This window comes from Poecilia latipinna, unplaced genomic scaffold (genome assembly GCF_001443285.1).
Source record: "Poecilia latipinna isolate Pla-1442-1.1 unplaced genomic scaffold, P_latipinna-1.0 Scaffold454, whole genome shotgun sequence".
Taxonomy (NCBI): domain Eukaryota; kingdom Metazoa; phylum Chordata; class Actinopteri; order Cyprinodontiformes; family Poeciliidae; genus Poecilia; species Poecilia latipinna.
This window is the reverse complement of record NW_015113070.1, coordinates 94,037-112,345: the sequence shown is the minus strand read 5'-3', so window position 1 is coordinate 112,345 and position 18,309 is coordinate 94,037. Positions and strand designations below refer to the sequence as shown.

The following is an 18,309-nucleotide window of genomic DNA, read 5'->3' as shown; positions in this document are numbered from 1 at the left end:
AAAGTTACCTTTAAGTTAGTTCTGTCTTGTTTCCAGTGTACTAAAATATTTCCACTAGAAACTTACCAAAAGTACTTGTAAAATTGTGTTTTTGCAGTGTATTTTCATTATCTTAAGCACAAACTCATCCTTAGACGCTCTGTTGTGCTGCATTCACTCATCGAAGCTTTACAGTAAACTGTCACGGGTACTTCCGATATTTGCCTTAAGGTTTTACCATCCCGGTTAATATTTATACATCATCTTGATAATTATCTCTTCAGAATGATCCAGGCTATTGTGCTGACTGTAGTCACCTCCTGCTTGAGCGGTATCAGTGTGGGGAGTGTGAGGTCTGATGAGCACTTAGCGCAGAGATAACAGGCATTTAAAGTGCAGAAGGAGGACAGGTCCAAGATAACAGGGTGAGAGCTGACAGATGAAGGTATCAATTTACAACAGTCAGACAGAGCAAAGCCAAGAGCAAGTCATTACAGGTGTGACAGGGCAAAGGCCATCTTATTTTACTCTTTCCCACAAATTAAAACAGAAAGTGTGCATTACTGTAGCCAGGAAATACTGTTTGAAAACAACTACAAATGACTCAAACTGACTGGAAATTCAAAACTTTTGTTGAAGTTAGTTGGCTGTTAATGTCAATATGGCAATATTCAGATGCGTGGTTGACACAGACTGAAGGGTTTCGCTCACTTCCTCTGCTGCCACTATTAAAATTACAACCGGACTGCACTTCTAAACAAGAGCAGAAAATCGACCTCATGAACCACTTCACCTTCTGTTCGCTGATTGGCCTGGATGAAAGTCTACCAGAGGAATCCACTTCAGTGGGAGAAATCCCAGACAGAGAACTGAAGAGAGATGAGAATCATGTGAAACCGCTTAGAAAGGCAACAACCAGGCCAGCATTTCTGCAACCTGGAAACAGAATTCTGAGAAAAAAAGTCAGAATTCTGACTTTAATCTCAGAATTCTGACATTTTTCTAAGAATTCTGAAATTAAAGTCAGAATAATTACTTTTGAGAATAAAATCAGAATTATGACTTTTTCCTCAGAATTCTGAGATTAAAGTCAGAACTGTTTTATTTCTTTTCCAGTGGCCCTAATCCTGTTCTGTAAACTGGCCTTCTGCTTACAGGCCAGTTTTCAAAGGAAGGGAATCAGCTGGTAAGGATAGACCGATTTTCTGCTTGGTGAACTCCTATAAGGGATTTACTAGCCAAAAATATAACAATTTTAGATTTTCTCATAACAAACATTCTTTAGTGTAGAAGTTGTTCCAGCAAGAAGTCGACTCAGCTGTCTCTGTTAAGGATGGGTGGGGTGTTTAAAGGGAAAACCAGAGGAAGCATGTAAAGTTTAAGAAGATTGTAGAAAAGGAAGTTGTATGTTTTATGGAGACATGTCAGCTATTGCTTTAAGATGCTACATTTCATCAGCTGGTGAGATCTGCTGTCCAGTTGATCTCTAAGGCGAGGCACTGAGATCTCACCTATTCCCCCAGAAAAAGACAATCCTCATATATCCCAACATTTAGCTGCAACTGGAAACCCAGACGTATGAAATACTTTTCTCACAAAACAGGATGGGTTGAGGAACTGAAGGTGGAGCAGATAGACCTCAATCCATAACCTTTGACCCCATTTCCTGTTTAGATTTTACACCAGATTTCCTCAACATGACTTCTCTGCCTTCGAACAAAAAGCAAACGAAACCGATCGACTAAAGTGTGGAGGTGCACCCATCAATCGCCCAGAGACTGGAATTAGAGCTTTCACAATTTTTTATTGGTAAAAATAAATAAATAAAGGGGGAATTGTTCAAAACCACGAATGGCAGGGCAGACTTAAAAAAAAACAAAAAAAACAAAATGGTAACACTTTATTTGAAGGGGGTTGAATAAGACTGACATGACACTGTCATAAACACCTGTCATGAACATCAATAAGTCTTCATGAATATTTATGACTGTTGTCATAAAGCGTCATTCGGTAAATTATGACACTTTTAATACAAAGTTGACATTATTCAAAATGTCTTTGTTATGACAACTTGACATTTACCAAGAAATCATTACTGATATAAATTTGTTATAAAAGTATTAATGATTGCACTTTAAAAATTAGGTAACTTTATGTTTTTAAAGGTAAAGTTTAAACTTATTTATGTTCATGACATGTGTTATGTCATGTTTATGAAAGTGTCATGACAGTCTTATTCAACCCCCTTCAAATAAAGTGTTACCAAAAAAATAAACAAAATCAAAGCCAGATTGGTGCGTCTTAAAGGTGTGGATATAACATCTTGTTCTCCATTTTTAAGATGCTGAATAGCGGTAAGTGGGTATTTAAGAGTGAATGACGCATTCAACAAACAACAAACTTTGGTGTAATGTGACAGAACAGCCTTTCGGGTTTCAACCTGAAAATAATTAAACTGACTGTTACTCAGGTAATTACAGGTTGGCAAAAGTATTACAGCAGAAATGCAGAGCACCAGGATCCCAGGGGCTAATGGGCTGGCAAAGACAGTGATATTGAGAAATAAGATGTTTTGTTGGGTTTATTGATCAAGACCAAACATATTTCATTAATTTAGCTACTTTTGCACCACATATTTGTTCAGAAACCGTCTTGCATTCCACGTTGTGTACTGAAATGGTTCATTTCTCAAGTCTACAGCAACTGACCTGGAAAACCCCAAGCTAGCTCTGACTGGAGACTCTAAACAGATAGCCATGGGACGGGTGAGACAGAGAAATATGTGAAAACAGTACAAGCAGCACAGGGAGAAAAAGAGAGCCGGTAGCTCACATCAGGAAGTTCAACGACAAACCTGAATCAAAGGAAAATTATTTTATCTAAAATTGGAACAGAAACTAAAATCTGCTGCAGCTTTTTTTAGTTAAAAGAAAAAAGAAAAAAAGACGCACTCAGCAATAATCGTCAACCAGTGGAAGAATCAAGACATACAGGGAAACACGGTTCCCAACGGGGCTTAGGCTGTCTTTATGACCGATGATAGCTGCTCTCTTCACTGATCCCACATGGCCTCAGCACTTTATGTGTGACTTTCTGTGTGCTCAGCTTTAAGCTGGACAATCCTTTTTGCCCACCATGTTGACCCTCTTACAGCCAAAAGACATATCTGCTGGGTTTTTCCCAGAGAAATTACAACAGAAACTTGCTAAAAGTGAAAGAAAATGCAATATTTCTATGAGAAAAGTCCCATTTCTGGTATATACATGTCTTGAATAACTTTTGTTCTGGGACAAACTTTCCCAGCAAGGAGAAAATATTTTATGTTAGGAATGCACCGATCAAACTTTTCCTGAATGGTAGTGATGTTTTCCCTTAAAAATAATAATAATAAAAAAAATCTAATTTTGACCAATTCTGTTTTTTTCCCCATAATGGTCATACCACGTGGAAAAGGAAAATTTGCACTCAGTTCTTTAAAGATTTGGAAGGAATTCTGAGATTAAAACCAAATTTTAAAGTCTGTCACAAAATCTTTATCATTTCAATAGATTTGCAACTTATCAAAGCTAATCATGCAAAAAAATTGTCCAATTCTGACTGCTCAGTTGGTGGGTCTCTAATTCTAGCAGATTATTACATTTTCTGCTTGTTTTAAAGGGAGAAAAATATAACAAAGAAGTCAATGCTGGTCATGGAAAAAATCAGCCGATTCCAATCTCTTGATTGGTGCATCTCTAATCCTAACAAATGATTGCACCCCCCCCCCCCTTTTTTTTTTTAGGGAGATAAATAAAGCAAAGAAATTCTTTGTTCCATCTTTGCAAAGTCAAACAGATGACCAGAAAAGAATGGCTAACTTACCTGAGCTCACATGGAGAAAAGCTAAGAAAAATACAAATCCGATTGAAGTTGGAGACATCATTCAGCGCGTCTCCTGTAAGAAATGCTTCGATGTAATCCAAATGATTCAATAAACCAGGTTAGGCATCCACTCCTTCATGACAAGTAGGTCTCTGAATCCAAAGGCAAAACGGGGGTTGCTTTAGTTTTTCTTTTATAAAAACGTACAAAACCTAGAAAACACAGAAGCACTTTCAGCGCATGTTCTGTTCACGAAGTTCAGCCCGAGTGAAAAAAATAAATAAAATCAAATAACTAGTTTCTTATCCTTTCTTTGAATTCATCCCGTCGCTGATCAGCCAGGCGATCTCACTCAAGTCATTCACTTCTTCCTCTGTACAGAAACTGAAGAAAACAAGCTTGTAAATCCGCAGTGGAAGTTTATAAATCCAAACCGAAGTAGAGCAATCTGTAGTCCACAGTCACATTATTTGAGTCCAGTTTTGGATCTGTCACTTTGGGCTCGGAAACTTTCCCGTCTTCCCTCCCTCTCGGTCTTTCTCTCTTTCTCATCCACCGGATCGGACCCGGGATCAGCGCAACTTTTCCATCACTTTTCTCCCGTTTCACCTCCTCTGCTGCTCCGCTGCCGGACGGACGGATCCTGGAGCGAACCTTTTGCTGAGAGAGGAGGGGATCCGGATTCCCACTCACAGCGTTTCATTCAGAGAAAGCGGAGTGCTCCCGTCAGTTGGTAATGCGCCTTTCTACCCCCCGAGTAGACCCGAGTCTGAGAGGAAAATTAACCTTTTCCCGCCTGGATCCCTCTGAACGCAGCGCTGGAGCACAGCGCGTCAGCCTACTGGATTCCCCTTAAAGTAGGGAGTGCCAAATATGTACAATAAGTAAATAAATATGAAAAAAAGAGTACACTTTGTAGAACTCATAAGTTACCACTGTATTTAAACTATATTCTGGTTTGTGGTTTAAAGCTGGACGTAACTTTTATGTTTATTTAAAAAAATATTCTTATGTTGTGACAATATAATATGAGACATAGTCTGCGAAAAATTTTAGCTCCTCCACCCCTTTGTATAAATTGTTCAATACACTAAAGGCGAAGGAACGATTTACCGTCTGTCCAATGGCCATGCTAACTAGCCTGAGCATTCACAACAGGCTCCGGTGGGGGTTACTAGCTGTAGGCTAGCTGGATAGTTTTGGCCTTATTAGACTAGCTTTGCGTAATTAGGCCAAAGGTAGCCTAGCTGAGCTATATGCTAGGCTAGCTTTGAGTGCTGGAGGGCTATTTTTAGAAATGGTTTCCCATTATGAATGGAGCGCTTGGGAAGTATCCAAATGTAACAAGATATTACAAAGTTCTCGTTTTAAAACTAGGAAGATGTTTCTGTCATCGTTTAAAGGGGGAGGGGAAGTATTACATAAAATTGACATTTTCTTAGCTTTATATCATGTTATGATGCCATTACCTCATCAAAGACATACCTGGGGTGTTTCTTTGGTTGTTTCATGTGTTTGAGGAATCCTTGGCAGTCATTCAGGGGCGCCTCAATGGCTGATTTCACAAAGCACTGCCTAGATAAAGTATTATCTATCTATCTATTTCCACATAGCTCCTTCTTGTAGCTTCATTCTCCAACTGAGTTTCCCCCAACATAGTACTCCTCCCCTACTCCTTCTCCACTCAGCTCCACCAGACTAGCCACAGCAGCAATTAGCAAACACCAGGTGAAGCAGAAAGTCATCATACAAACTACTCCTCATGCTAACCCTCCTAAGAACAATTGATGAAGTGCTGAAAGCAGAAAGAGAAGAAGCTTCTTAAAGAGACAGAGGTCCAAATTCATGGCATCAAATGTTGAACTTAAGTTTCTTTTAAGTCATGTTTGGTATATACAGCATTTTCATAACTGAAGGTGACATAGTTACTTGACTGTGCTATAAAATGGCATTATGTCGCAAAGACATAGTATGGAAGTGCCTGGGTGCTGTTTTAAAACTACTGGTGCCAAGCTGACTAGCTGATAGCCTCACTAGCATAACATTAGCTTGCTGTATGGCCAGCTCTATTCTATTAAAGAGGGTCAATGTTCAACCCAACCCTTCCATTAAAGAAACTACTTTGCTAGTGTTTCTTCTATATTTTGGGTTATGTATGAATTACCTGTGTTTTTTTTTTTTTTTTGTCAAGTCAATACAGGGCCATTCCAAGGTGGTAAGAGCATTTCAATACAGATTTGGTATCTGTATTGAAAGGGTATCTGTCCCCTCTAATCGAGGAGAGGGGACCAAGTTTAATTGGCTGAGCTTAAAAAGCAATCAATGATAACTACTTATTGTTTGCAGAGACATATTTGTGAACAAACAAAAAGATTAAACTCATAGCATCAGTTTGCAGCTATGGTAACACAGCAATCAAACTATTAAAATGATTCTTTGCATTTTGACAAGTAAACTCGCCAATTAAGTCTTACATTTAAAAGTTCAAATTTTAAATATTTTAATCTATCTAAGTTGAAATGGTTAAATAAAATTTAACAGTATTCTCATTCTCAATAAGCAAATGTTGAAATTATGCCTGAAATTGAAGGTTTAGGGGCCCCAAGCAGCAGCTTAGGTAGATTAAGCCTTGGGCTTGTTCTGAACCTACACCATACAAACCTCAAACCTGACTTCAGATGTCAGACAGAATTAAAACATCTCAACTCACATTCATTTTGTATTTTGCGTACTTCTTTAGGTAGTCAGGGTGCTGATGACAGCTGGAGATAGGCTCCAGGATCTTGTTTCTTTTCAGAGCAGTGAAAGTCACAGACGTTTGACTTTTGGTTTAAAACTTCTTCAGACGTCTTTAACATGCTCTTGTATTTTAGCATAATCCAATTAAAAGAGCTCACTAATGCAGCTCATTATTGCCCCCCAGGCTTGAGTTCCAAGTTTTAATCAGTTGGTTAATAAAATAATTTAGTGTGATAATTTCTATTTTAATCTGTTAATTATTTTTATAAGTGTTTTTTGGGACACCCATTAAAAAACGTGCGTCTGATATTAGTTCCACCTTAGATGACGTAAAGCAGATTTACCTGAAATAATGTAACAATGAAAATAGTTTTAATGTTTTAAACCGAATTGTTGGCAAAGCAAAGCAAGAATGACTAAAACTGAACAGAAAATCTTCCAAACGGGGCTCAGCTTAAAGCTGCTGTCTGCTCCACGAAGCATTTGTTTTCAAATAGCGCCCTCCAGTGGTTGCTGGCCGAACTAATTCAGGAACAAATCCACTTTTAGCTGCAAAACGTTTTTATTTATTCATTTATTCATGTGTTTATTTATTCAAACCCAAATTGAACTCAACACAAAACCAGTGGAACTAATATTCAGCACAAGCAAGCGAGCAGCCGAGCCGTGTGCTCAACCAGAGCAGCAGAATCAACACCACACTTTGAGTGACTCAGTAACTCTGAGGCTTCCACTTCTGACAGTTTCAGTGCTTGTTGTATTATTAAAAAAAAAAGATAAGAAAAAACTAGGGGCTTCATATAAAATTACATTTTTTCTAATTCTGTTCTTATTCTGGGAACAGACATTTGTCTAAATCCGTGCAGAGTGCCGACCACACCGGGTTCGGTCTCTGGACAAATAAACAGATACGAAGGTAACAAACCACTCAGAAAAAAAAAAAAAAAAAAATCCCATTAAACCTTTTTTTTTTGTTTTTTTTTTTTTTCAATTGCAAACTCTGTGTTTTATTAGGATTTTATGACATACCAACGTACAATGGGGGCACAATGACAAAGTGGAAGGAAAATGAATTTTTTCAGACAAGTAAAAACGTGAACTGACTGGTGAAAATCTCCAAGCTGCTTTGCAGACTCACTTTTTTTGTCCGTTCCTTTTGCAAAATACCTAAAGCTCAGTCACAATTTGAAGTTTTGCCAGATATTTTCATTTAGATCTGAACTTTGATTGGGCCATTCCTACACTAGGAAACAGTAAACTGTTAAATTCTAGCGCTGGTTGAATGTTTTTAGCCGTTGTCTTGTTAGAAAGGGACTCTCTGCTCCAGTTTCAAGTGTTTTGCAGCTTCTAACAGGCGTTCTTCCTGAAATTTCTTGTATTTACTTCCCACATTCTTCCTATCAATGGTATCAAAGCATCCCTGTAGCATAATGCTGCACCAGCATGGTTTCTCCAGTGTAATGTAGAGTTTTATTTGAGGGAGTCTGATTAAAATGAGCTGAATATCCATGCATACATTATCAGGTTGTTATTCATAAAAAAACGTTTTTTAAACTACGCATCATTTTCACATTCATGCTCCACTTTGTGTTGCTCTGTCATATTTAGCAGATTTCCATTACTGATTTCCAAATCCAGTAATAAGGCACAAAGCACGTTCAACATTTTTATGTACTCAGCGAATGTATTCACAAAGAGCAAATCTCCAATTTCCAATAAGGCTGCAGAAGCTGAGAGCATCCTCTACATGAGTGTAAAAGAACATTTATTTCTGCAAAATAAACCTCATTAAGGCTTAAACTTTGAGTCTTTAAATGTGAATTTTAAATTGCAAACTCAGATGGAGTTAATAATACATCAAGATAATGCATAATGTTCTCCCCACTACTCGTCATTGGATGACTTTAGAGCTTTTGCTCATTTTATTTAGTGCAAAGCATATCCATCTTTATCAGTGTCATATAAACAGTGGCAAATGCAAATATTAAATAAAATTTCAAGGTGTTTGAATTAAAACTAAAGTATTAGCTGAAAGAGGAATACAACTCCTACTTTAATAAAAAATTTAACTTACAGAAAGCTGAGAAAAAAAAGGAGAAAGCATAATGACTCACACAAAGCACAGACAGAAGCACTTTTTTCAACTCGGAGCATGTTTTTATTTCCCATTCCTCCGTGTACGCATTACATTGCAGTCCTACACACTCCATTCTTACTCGGTTCCTCATGTACCTGATTTTCCTGAAAGCTTTTACAGCCCTGGATCTGCAAAGTGGCTCCTCAGCTCAATACCACCAAATGAACGGTTGCGTTTCCTCAAGCCCATAGCTGAGAGTGGTAAAATTGAAGCAATTATCAGCAAAGTCCATTTTTAGACCCATCAACCTTGGAGGGTATGTGGAAGTGCAGCTCTGATTGCTAAATGAAAGCATTTTAAATGTGTTATGCAGCATTTCGTGGAGTAAAGTGCACAAATGAAATGCATGAGACTGTTTGTATTTCTGTACTCACATTATCTGTAATAAACAGATACATGCAAATATATCCAGGAAGAGACCAAAACAGACACAAACATGAATTTGGTCTTGGCTTGGTCATATCCAATTTTTTAGAGCTTCGAAACTCACATTCAAACCCATTTACACAATGTTATCATATACATACTAGGGTGGGTCATTTTCAGTCATTTACTTAATTACATAGATTTAATGTGTTAAAAATGTTAACACAGTGACTCTTTTTTTTTTTTACATACAAAAATTTTGAACTGGAATCTTTATTGCGTGTTTCTGGTACATCCGCAAATCTGACGCACAAGATATATCTGCAAATAAATCAATGGACGACTAAATTTGGCCCATTAGGGCAGAGGTTCCCAAACTGTGGGGCGCGCCCCCTAAGGGGGGCGCCGTGTCATTGCAGGGGGGGCGCGGGAAGCCGTCTGGATGAAAAAAAAAACAAAACATGAACACTGTATGTGCTGGGTTTTTACCTTAGAATGGCCAACTCTGTTATTCCTATGTAAGTTTGATACAGTAGAGGCTTCCACACTTCCCATATTTGTGTCCTCTGTCACTTTTATCAGCAGTTTAATCCGTTGTTTAATCCGTTGTTAACATGTTGTAACCTGTTTTTCCGAGCCGCCTTTAAACGCAACATGAGCGCTACGACGCTCGCGCTGGGTTTACACCTGTGAAGGAGACCTGCTGCTGCTGAGCGGAGCTACGTAGGTTTGTGTTGGAATCACGGCAGCAAACCAGCAAAACGCAAAGAACTTTTCACAGTTTTTCCCTCCAAACTAACCGACTGAGTTGAGTAAAGGTGTTGGATGCAGGTAATGTTAACTAAAAGATGACTAGCTAATATCAATACAGAATCCATAGGGGACGGGGGGGGGGGGGGGCAGAAAAGGTTTGGAAACCACTGGGGGGGCGCAGAAGAAAAAGTTTGGGAACCACTGCATTAGGGGTTAAATTTAGCTTCAAAACATTTTGAAGGGACACTGGAAAATACTATTGTTGTGCTCAAGTGGTGCTAAAATGAGTTAGCTTGTCAGCGAAGCTCTTCAAGCCTAAATTAGAGTCCACTGTCCATGTTTCTAAAAAAGTTTTGAAACATTAGCACTATGCACTACTATGATGGTTGCAAAACTTAAACAGATTTGAAACAAACAATACTGTTGCTCCTATCTAATTTATTCAATAATGTAGGAGTAAAAACAAGGTTTTTGAATTGAAAATATTTATTTTGTCATTATATAGTTTTCAATTTAAATATGATTATTTAACTAAGATTAAAATTAAATGTTTTTGTCACAGCTGGGCTCTAATGTCTATTTACTAATGTAGGAGCAATCAAGGTTTTTGAGATTTTGACAATATGGTTTTCAATTAAATTAATTAATTTTGACTAGTTAATTGCAAATCCGATTAATTAGATTTAAACTTTTAATCGAGTCCCACCACTGGTAAATACAGTCATTCCTTTGAAATAATAATAGACATTTTTTCACAAAGGAAGAATAAATGAATAGAAAATAAAAAGACAGATGGATAGATGATAGGACTTTTTGACGACTAGGAAAGACAAAAGTCTAGAAATACAAATGTTTGTCTATTCAGTATTCTTTCCATAGTTAGACAGATTTAGAAAATACTCAAATCAAACTCTATACCCCTGATTTACTGTTGCATTCCAATCAAGGTCACATTTTAAAAGTGACGTGCAGTAGCCTTGAACTCTGAGCGTGACTGTGCCCCTATTCTTAAAGTTAAAGTTTTCATGCTACGTCAGAGTCCCTCAGATTCCGTTGCGCACTGTATAATTCCGAAGTTGTGCAAACAATGAAGTCTCTGTCCTGCTCTTTCCGCTGCGGCCTTGAACACAGCAACAGTTGCGAGAGAAATGACATCCGACCAAGCGGAAACAAGCTTTTCACGCCCCCCCTCCGAGGAGTATAAGCACAAAACAACTTCCAAGAACTTATGAGGGGATGAAAGGAAACCTGCTCCAAAGTGCACCTAGTGTTTTCTCAGTTTCCAAGATGGTACAGTAACGCAGCACTTTAATACTTACTGAGGAAGACCTGGCTGCATTTATGGGAACGCCTCAAGGTCTGGTGGCTTTGGTGAAGTTGACTGCGAAGCCGCTTACACCACTGAGACTTCAGTAAGGCGGTGAGGCCGGGGTGCCTGCGGAAACCTTTATGGTGTTTAGGAACTCCAAGCATGACGAGCCCCGCAAACACCACTACCAGAAAACACACGACCTGCATGGCGGTATGTGTTCACTGCAGACTCAGAGCTGTGAAACAATTTTTTTTTTTTTTTTTTTTTTCCAGTTCAGCAACTCTTAGCAGAAGAAGCAAAGAAGCACAGAGTAGATTCCACAGTTCTCCATCCTCCTAGTTCCACTTCAGATATTCTTTCAAAAAACAAAGAAAATTAAGAACTTTTAAACCAGACCTTTTCAAAAAGAATCAAAACAAACTGCAAATGTTGCTACACCTCCAACTAGTAGCTCTTTCCACTGCTATTGAGATCTGCTAAGTACATAAACCCCTGCCGGTTTCACCATCCTTCTGAATCCACTGGGATGCTAATGGGGGGCGGGGGGGGGCTACACACACCGAAGATGCTGAACTTCACCATTCTGCTGCTCAATGGAGCGACTGTCTTTCATCTTCCCGGCCTATTTATCTGTGATAAGTCTCTTTTTAATATTCAGAGAGAGTTTGGGGATGTTCCGTCTTTTCTGTGTATGTAGCGAACGTGGGGTTCCTGTAGAAAACACACTGGGCTTCTTTTCAGACATACTGGCGGTCTCACAATACCTCCTCCTCCCAAGCCCCCCATGCACCCCCTGGTCCTGAGGTGATGGGGTGACAGCCAAGCAGGGGTAAGGCAAAGCGGGCCCACATTCCCCTTTTTCCCTTGTGCTAAGTCTATTTCATGGCTTTCATTTCCATCCCACTGAGCAGGATGGCATGAAACAAAACATTTCCCCTGAAAAAGATACTGCCTGCTCAGAAGAAACACACAACAAGTCATTTCCCCAGTGGACAGAAACACATTTTATAACCTTGGGAAAGTGTTGCAATTTGGGATTTAATCATTTTTCTCTCAGGAATATACAAGATGGGAACTGATTTTTTTGGTCTTTTTTTGTTGATATTTCCACTTGAGTCACCTTGGACAGAGAGCAGATTGTTGGAGTTCCATTTAGAGGCTTTAAACTCAGCATAAGTTTTTCCCTCCAACTCATTTTAATTTTACTACAACCACTTACCATTTGAAGGTATTGCCAGTCTGTTACAAGATGTTTACACAAGCTAAGAGTTACTGCAATTAAATAAATACACAAATAAACTACTAAAATGGTATGCAAATATACATCTGGTTAAGCGATCTATGTTCTTGACTCGGTTGACTTAAATGCTAGGCGCTTCAAATATCCCTGACGTGATTTAAAAAGATGAACTAATGCTGCTTATATTGTGTGTACACAAATACTTTTAATAATAAATATTTCTCACACACTACTATAAATGCAGTGTGGCAGTTTTTGTCTGTAGTAATATAGTCAAATGCCGGCGCCATCTTGTGATGTAATGAGGGTAAGTCAAAACTTAAACAACTAAGGCTGAGTACACAGAAGCGGAGGACGTTGAAAGCAATTTCAGTGAGGATTTAAGCAATTTATCTATGGTTTTGAAGGAAGAAGCCAGATGGAGTGATGAAGAAGAGGGAGCTGGTTCTAATGAAACGTAATTTCTTTAGCCTTAAAGTTAAGGAACCAATGAAGACTCCAACATCTGATGGTGAAGGGTCGGCGCTGGACATCACCATTTAGTGATTACTGAATGGTAACAAACAGATCTATGAATATAATAGTTATTCATCTTTAATTCTGATTTAATTGGAATAATCCAGTTACTTTATAGTAATGGGTTGATGTTCTGCGCGTGGCTTTCAGTAACCAACCTTCCTATTCCTCCTATTTCCCAGTCTTGAGTTAGATTTTTCTACTTCTTATAACTGTATGATATTTCTGTTATAATATTGTATTGTATAGGGATTATCAGTCAATGTCGCACTGCATCAGCACCCAGTGTACTGCTGCCTGCAGAAAGTAAAAAAAAGTATATATTACTCTACGTAAACCATTTACAACTAGGCTACTAGACATATTTACACCTTGTCTTTTAAAAGGAAAATGTTGGATATTTAATGGAGAAAAAGCCACAACTCCACTGAAGGTACATGCTCAATGTCTGCTGTCATGACCCAGTCTTGTAAGAATCAAACAAATTACTACATTGGTGATGAATAAGGTTAATAAATAACTTCCATGAATATGACATCAAAAACTTAAGTACTAACTGTCAAAAAAAGGGAGTAAATCCGATAAACAACTGTCAAGCTAAAGACTGTCACATTTGGACCCTGACACAACTCAGCAAGCACTAAGTGGAGTCTTGTCATATTTTTAGAGCATCTATGACAGAAACTTCAGTAGCTGTCGAACAACCTGACAGTTCCTGTCCGCAGTGGACAATTAGCCTGCCTCTTCAGCTATACATGAGAGCCCCAAAAAAAGCATCAGTCAGAGCCCACAATCCACAGAATATATACAATTCAAACTCAGAACAAACAAAGTCTCAGGTGAAAAAGCTTTTCAAAAAAAGTAAACTTTTATATAAATAATCTGGTTGCAAGCTTCACTGGATATTTTATGCCATGGTTCCTTGACTGTGCTATGAAATGGTACTATACTTCTGAAAAATACATAATATCCCCCATCTGAGTTTAAAGGGTGGATATTATGTATTTTTACAAGGTTAAGCTCCAAGTCCATTTTTTTAATCTATTTTTGTACTGACTTTCAATTCCTTTACTTTAACATGCAAATGATATTTAGGTGAACATGCCTAAGATGAACTGTTCAAGTTTCACCAGCATTAATCATTATTTTTCCAGCATTTATTTCCACCTAAATTCCAATAAAACTAAGACGATAATGATGGTCCAATCTAAAACAGTACAATATTTTTCACCTGTGTTTCTATAACTTAAACAATACTGGCACTTAGGCCACTGAATTAAGAGAAAATATGACCACAGTCTTCCCTGACTACACTGTGATCATAAAGGGATAGACAGTGACAGTAACAGCAGTGAACCCAAATTAATAAGAAAGGGTTCTTTAGAATTTTTAAAAAGCAGCTCAAGGTGCTGTGGTGGCACAGTGGGTAAGCACAACACACATATGGAGACTTTAGTCCTTGATTCAGACATCACAGGTTTAAGTCCTGGCCCGTTTACCTTTGCCGCAAGTCTTCCCCCTGTGTCATTACCTACTTTCCTGTCTAACCACTCTCAAATAAAGGCCACTATAGCCAATAAAACCTTTAAAAAAACAGCAGCTCAAAACTATTTCATTAGACTTGTATTTTTTTATTATTTTACTCTTGTTTTCTATTGTTCTTCGTGACCTTGTTTCTGTTAAAAACCACTTTATAAAGTTCATATGCCTACTTGAACATCCCAAGTAGGTATTCATAAAAATGGGGTTGGCGCTATTAAACAGAGCGCGCCAGGGGGGCCCAAACACGGCAAAATGCAAAGCAATAAGCTACAAAACATAAACATGGGTGTGAGAATCTGTTTCCCCACAATAACCTTTTCCGCTTAGCTTTCATGATTAACAACAAAGTTAAAGACAGTTCAACAAACTCTTCAGGGAACGCCCAGTTGCATCGCGCGGCAGCAGTAAAAACGGAGCATTTCAGGGCGAGGGAGTGAGGGAAGGGGAGGGGTAGAAAGAATAAAGAAAGCTGGGGCGCTTCGCAGGATGCCTGAAGTTTGGAGCGATAAACAGGCTGTTGCTGTTCCGCCTGCTTGCGCATGCTGAATCCCCTCTCTCCCTGTGTCTTTTAATGGGCCTCACATTAGCATCTGTTTAGCGTCAGGCTCGACATGGCCTGTGGAGGCTGATTAAAATAACCATCCTATCACGTAACATCCTGGCAGGAACATCAAACTGCAGTCAGATGTTGGAATCCTTGCAGCAGCAGATATTCAGGAGGTTAGCATCAGTGTTCTGCACTCTGGCAGACAATATAAGGTTTATTAGTTGCTTCTGTTCAAACAGTCCTGGAGGGAGGTTATGCGCCATATGGAAAGATACAATGTATACACTTTTTCTGTAGAAAGCCACAAGAATTTGCTATTTCTGCAGAAATCTGCAGGGATTTAGGATGAAGACTAAAGTGTTTCTTCATTAGAAACTGTATTTACATGCCGACAGCCAATCATAAGGTTTTGGTCAGTTATTAAGCAACACACAAGCTGAACAATACAACTTGAGTGAATAAAAAACTTTTAAGTGATCATCTAAATCAAACTAGTTGAACAACAAAGTTCTGAATAGTGAAATGTCACTGTGGAAAATTGTGCAACTTTCTTTGCGTGTTTGTGTTCAAACCAGATGCTGTGGTTGTTTTAATCAACAACACAGTGCACATAATCAGACTCCCAACAAACTATAGAGGAGAAAAAAAGTCTCTGAGGTTGTGATTCTCCTTTAGGAAATAGATTTAGCAAATTATTATTACTGAAAGAAATATAACCTGCAAGGAATATTTTACATAATATAGATTTGCATAGTTTTTGGTAACTTAAAGAACAAAGGAAAACTCGGATATATATTTTGGAAATAATAATATTGGTAGTAAGGATAATAATTTCTATTATTATTATTATTATTATTATCATTATTATTATTATTATTATTAGTTGAATTGTTTGGATAGTTCTAAATATTCACTTATTTTTATGTGAATCTGCCATTGAACTTGATTTTTCCCCACTTATGAACAATAAACAATATTTCTAGTCTCCATCGTATTCAAAGTATTATTTTAAAGATATACAAAAACTACATAGGCATAAAAGCTAGAGGGTAATAATTGACGATATTTAGAGAAAGCCAAAAATAACTAGGATTTGTCTTGTTTGTCCTTTTTTAACAGCACAAATTTTGTATCTCTTAAAGGGCCGGTATTTATGTATTTTCTGGGCACATAGTACCATTTTACATAAGTTGCACTCTGGCAGACAATAGAAGCTACCTTCAGTTGTTAAAAACATGCTGTATAAATCAAAAATAACTTAAAAAAAATTTGACTTGGCAATTTGACATTTTGAAATTGGACTTCTGTCTCTTTAAGAAGCTCCTGCTCATTCAACATGTCATCAGAACAATATCATTATTTATGAGATTTTCAACCGATCTAAGAGCATTGTAGCAGTGTAAACAGAGCAGACCCACAGATCCACCTTTATTAGACCATTTTTTCTATTAGTAACTGTAGATATTTTGTTTATTGAATCAGAAATCCATCTAAAATATGAATTAGTATCCCATACAAACAAAATAATAACCTAAAGTTCCACCTGGGCCATGGCTCACTTAATAGAGTTGGGGTCTTCGATTGGAAAGTTGTGTTTGATTTCAGCTTCCTTCCTGCTGATGGGCAAAGGCACTTGCCGTTACCATGGAAACTAACTGAGCACTTAGAATATTTCTGTTATGAACATTTCAGTGAACTATAAAGCAATACAATATCAAAACTGCAGTTGAGTGGCACTTCAAAGCCAACATTAGTGACTAATCTCTTTGAAGATCCTGAGCAGAGGAAAAGTAAAGTAGAGCCTCCACTCCCCTCTTTTCAGCACAGAAACTTAGACAAACTTAGACAAACTGGCTCAGACAGAACTTTACATAAAACATGTCTGTGCATGAATCATATTATCACCAATAAAACAAGCAATGGTTTCACAGATCATCAAGCCATCAGTTTTGGCTGACAGTTATTATAGTAATTTGAACAGGGAGGGTTTGTTAGTGAGCTTACAGGGGATTTTTATGAGTTTGCTTATAAAGATAACGAAATGATCTGAAGGCTAAGTCATCTGTGTAAGGGAGCGGATATAAATTACCAGTTGGAAAAAACAAAAGTGAGAAAATATGTCGAGTTTAGAAGACTTCGCATGTATAAGGACAAATAAGCTCTTGGTGTGATAATGATTTTTATTTTTATTTATTTTTTTTTTTACAGTGGTTTGATTTTAGGGCTGCACAGTGGTGCAGTTGGTAGTGCTGTTGCCTTGTAGCAAGAAGGTTCTGGGTTCAATTCTGTGCATGTGTGGGTTCTCTCCAGGCACTCTGGTTTCCTTCCATAGTCCAAAAACATGACTGTTAGGTTAATTGGTCTCTCTAAATTCTCCCTAGGTGTCAGTGTGTGTGTGCATGGTTGTGTGTCCTGTCTGTCTTTGTGTTGCCCTGCAACAGACTGGAGACCTGTCCAGGGTGTACCCCGCCTCTCACCCAGAACGTTAGCTGGAGAGGCACCAGCACCTCCCGACCCCAGTAAGGGATAAGGCTGTTAGAGGATATATATGTAAAATATAATCTTGAGTTTGATTTTATTAAATGAGAGCTTATGTACACAATTAGTTTAATTTCATCATCATATTTTTTTGTCTGCTTCTAGCAAAACTGATGTCAGTTCTCCTTCAAAAAGCTGTGTAAGCAGTGTCTGAGCCGGTTTCAAAAGCTGAAGTGGACAGATGTACCTAAAGTTAGAAGGAAGGTAAGGAAATTTCTGGTCTGGACATTTTTTAAGAACAGCAGCAGCAGAGTGCAGTGAGATCTATGTAAGGGAGCAGAAAACAACCAAAAGCTGATGAATGTTCTCTAAATTAGATAATCTACCTTGCACAGTTTTGTTTTTTCCCATATTTGAAAGATTAGCTCACATTTATTGGTGCTCAAAATGTAAATGTCTCAATCAGGTTTTAACAACAAAAAAATTCCGAAGCCACACATGCAATTACTAAATACTAATAATTGTTATTAACGCAATATGATTTGAACCATACAACAGCAAAATATTTTTGCTTTAGAGTTCCACTCTGACTAAACTAACATTTATTTTGTTCATTCCCAGCTCAGTCTCATCACATTTCACTTTGTCAATATGCCATTTATCCATTTGTAAACTTACAAATAATAACATTTGCTTACATTTTTCCTCCTTTTAAGCAAAAAGCAAATATATAAAAAGATAACATGGCTTTATGAGGGGAAAAACAGTTGAGAATAGTAGATTATTTAGAAAAAAATAGAAGATCAAGCAAAAATAAAACTTTAGATACAGTCCCGCAT

General features: G+C 37.9%; 1 protein-coding gene across 7 annotated transcripts in view; it reads right to left on the bottom strand.

Annotated features, from left to right (window-relative positions):
- robo1 (roundabout, axon guidance receptor, homolog 1 (Drosophila)) overlaps positions 1-18,309 on the bottom strand; it is a 310,894-nt gene that overhangs the window by 252,885 nt on the left and 39,700 nt on the right. The window contains exon 1 of one of the 7 annotated variants that reach the window (XM_015038825.1): positions 11,155-11,525. The exons of 5 other annotated variants lie outside the window; for them this stretch is intronic. In XM_015038825.1, coding sequence (XP_014894311.1) covers positions 11,155-11,353 — 199 coding nt within the window. In that variant the 5' untranslated portion in view covers positions 11,354-11,525. Of the gene's footprint in view, positions 1-3,840; positions 4,601-11,154; positions 11,526-18,309 lie in introns of those variants that run through there. One more of the 7 variants, XM_015038827.1, reaches the window with a different exon arrangement.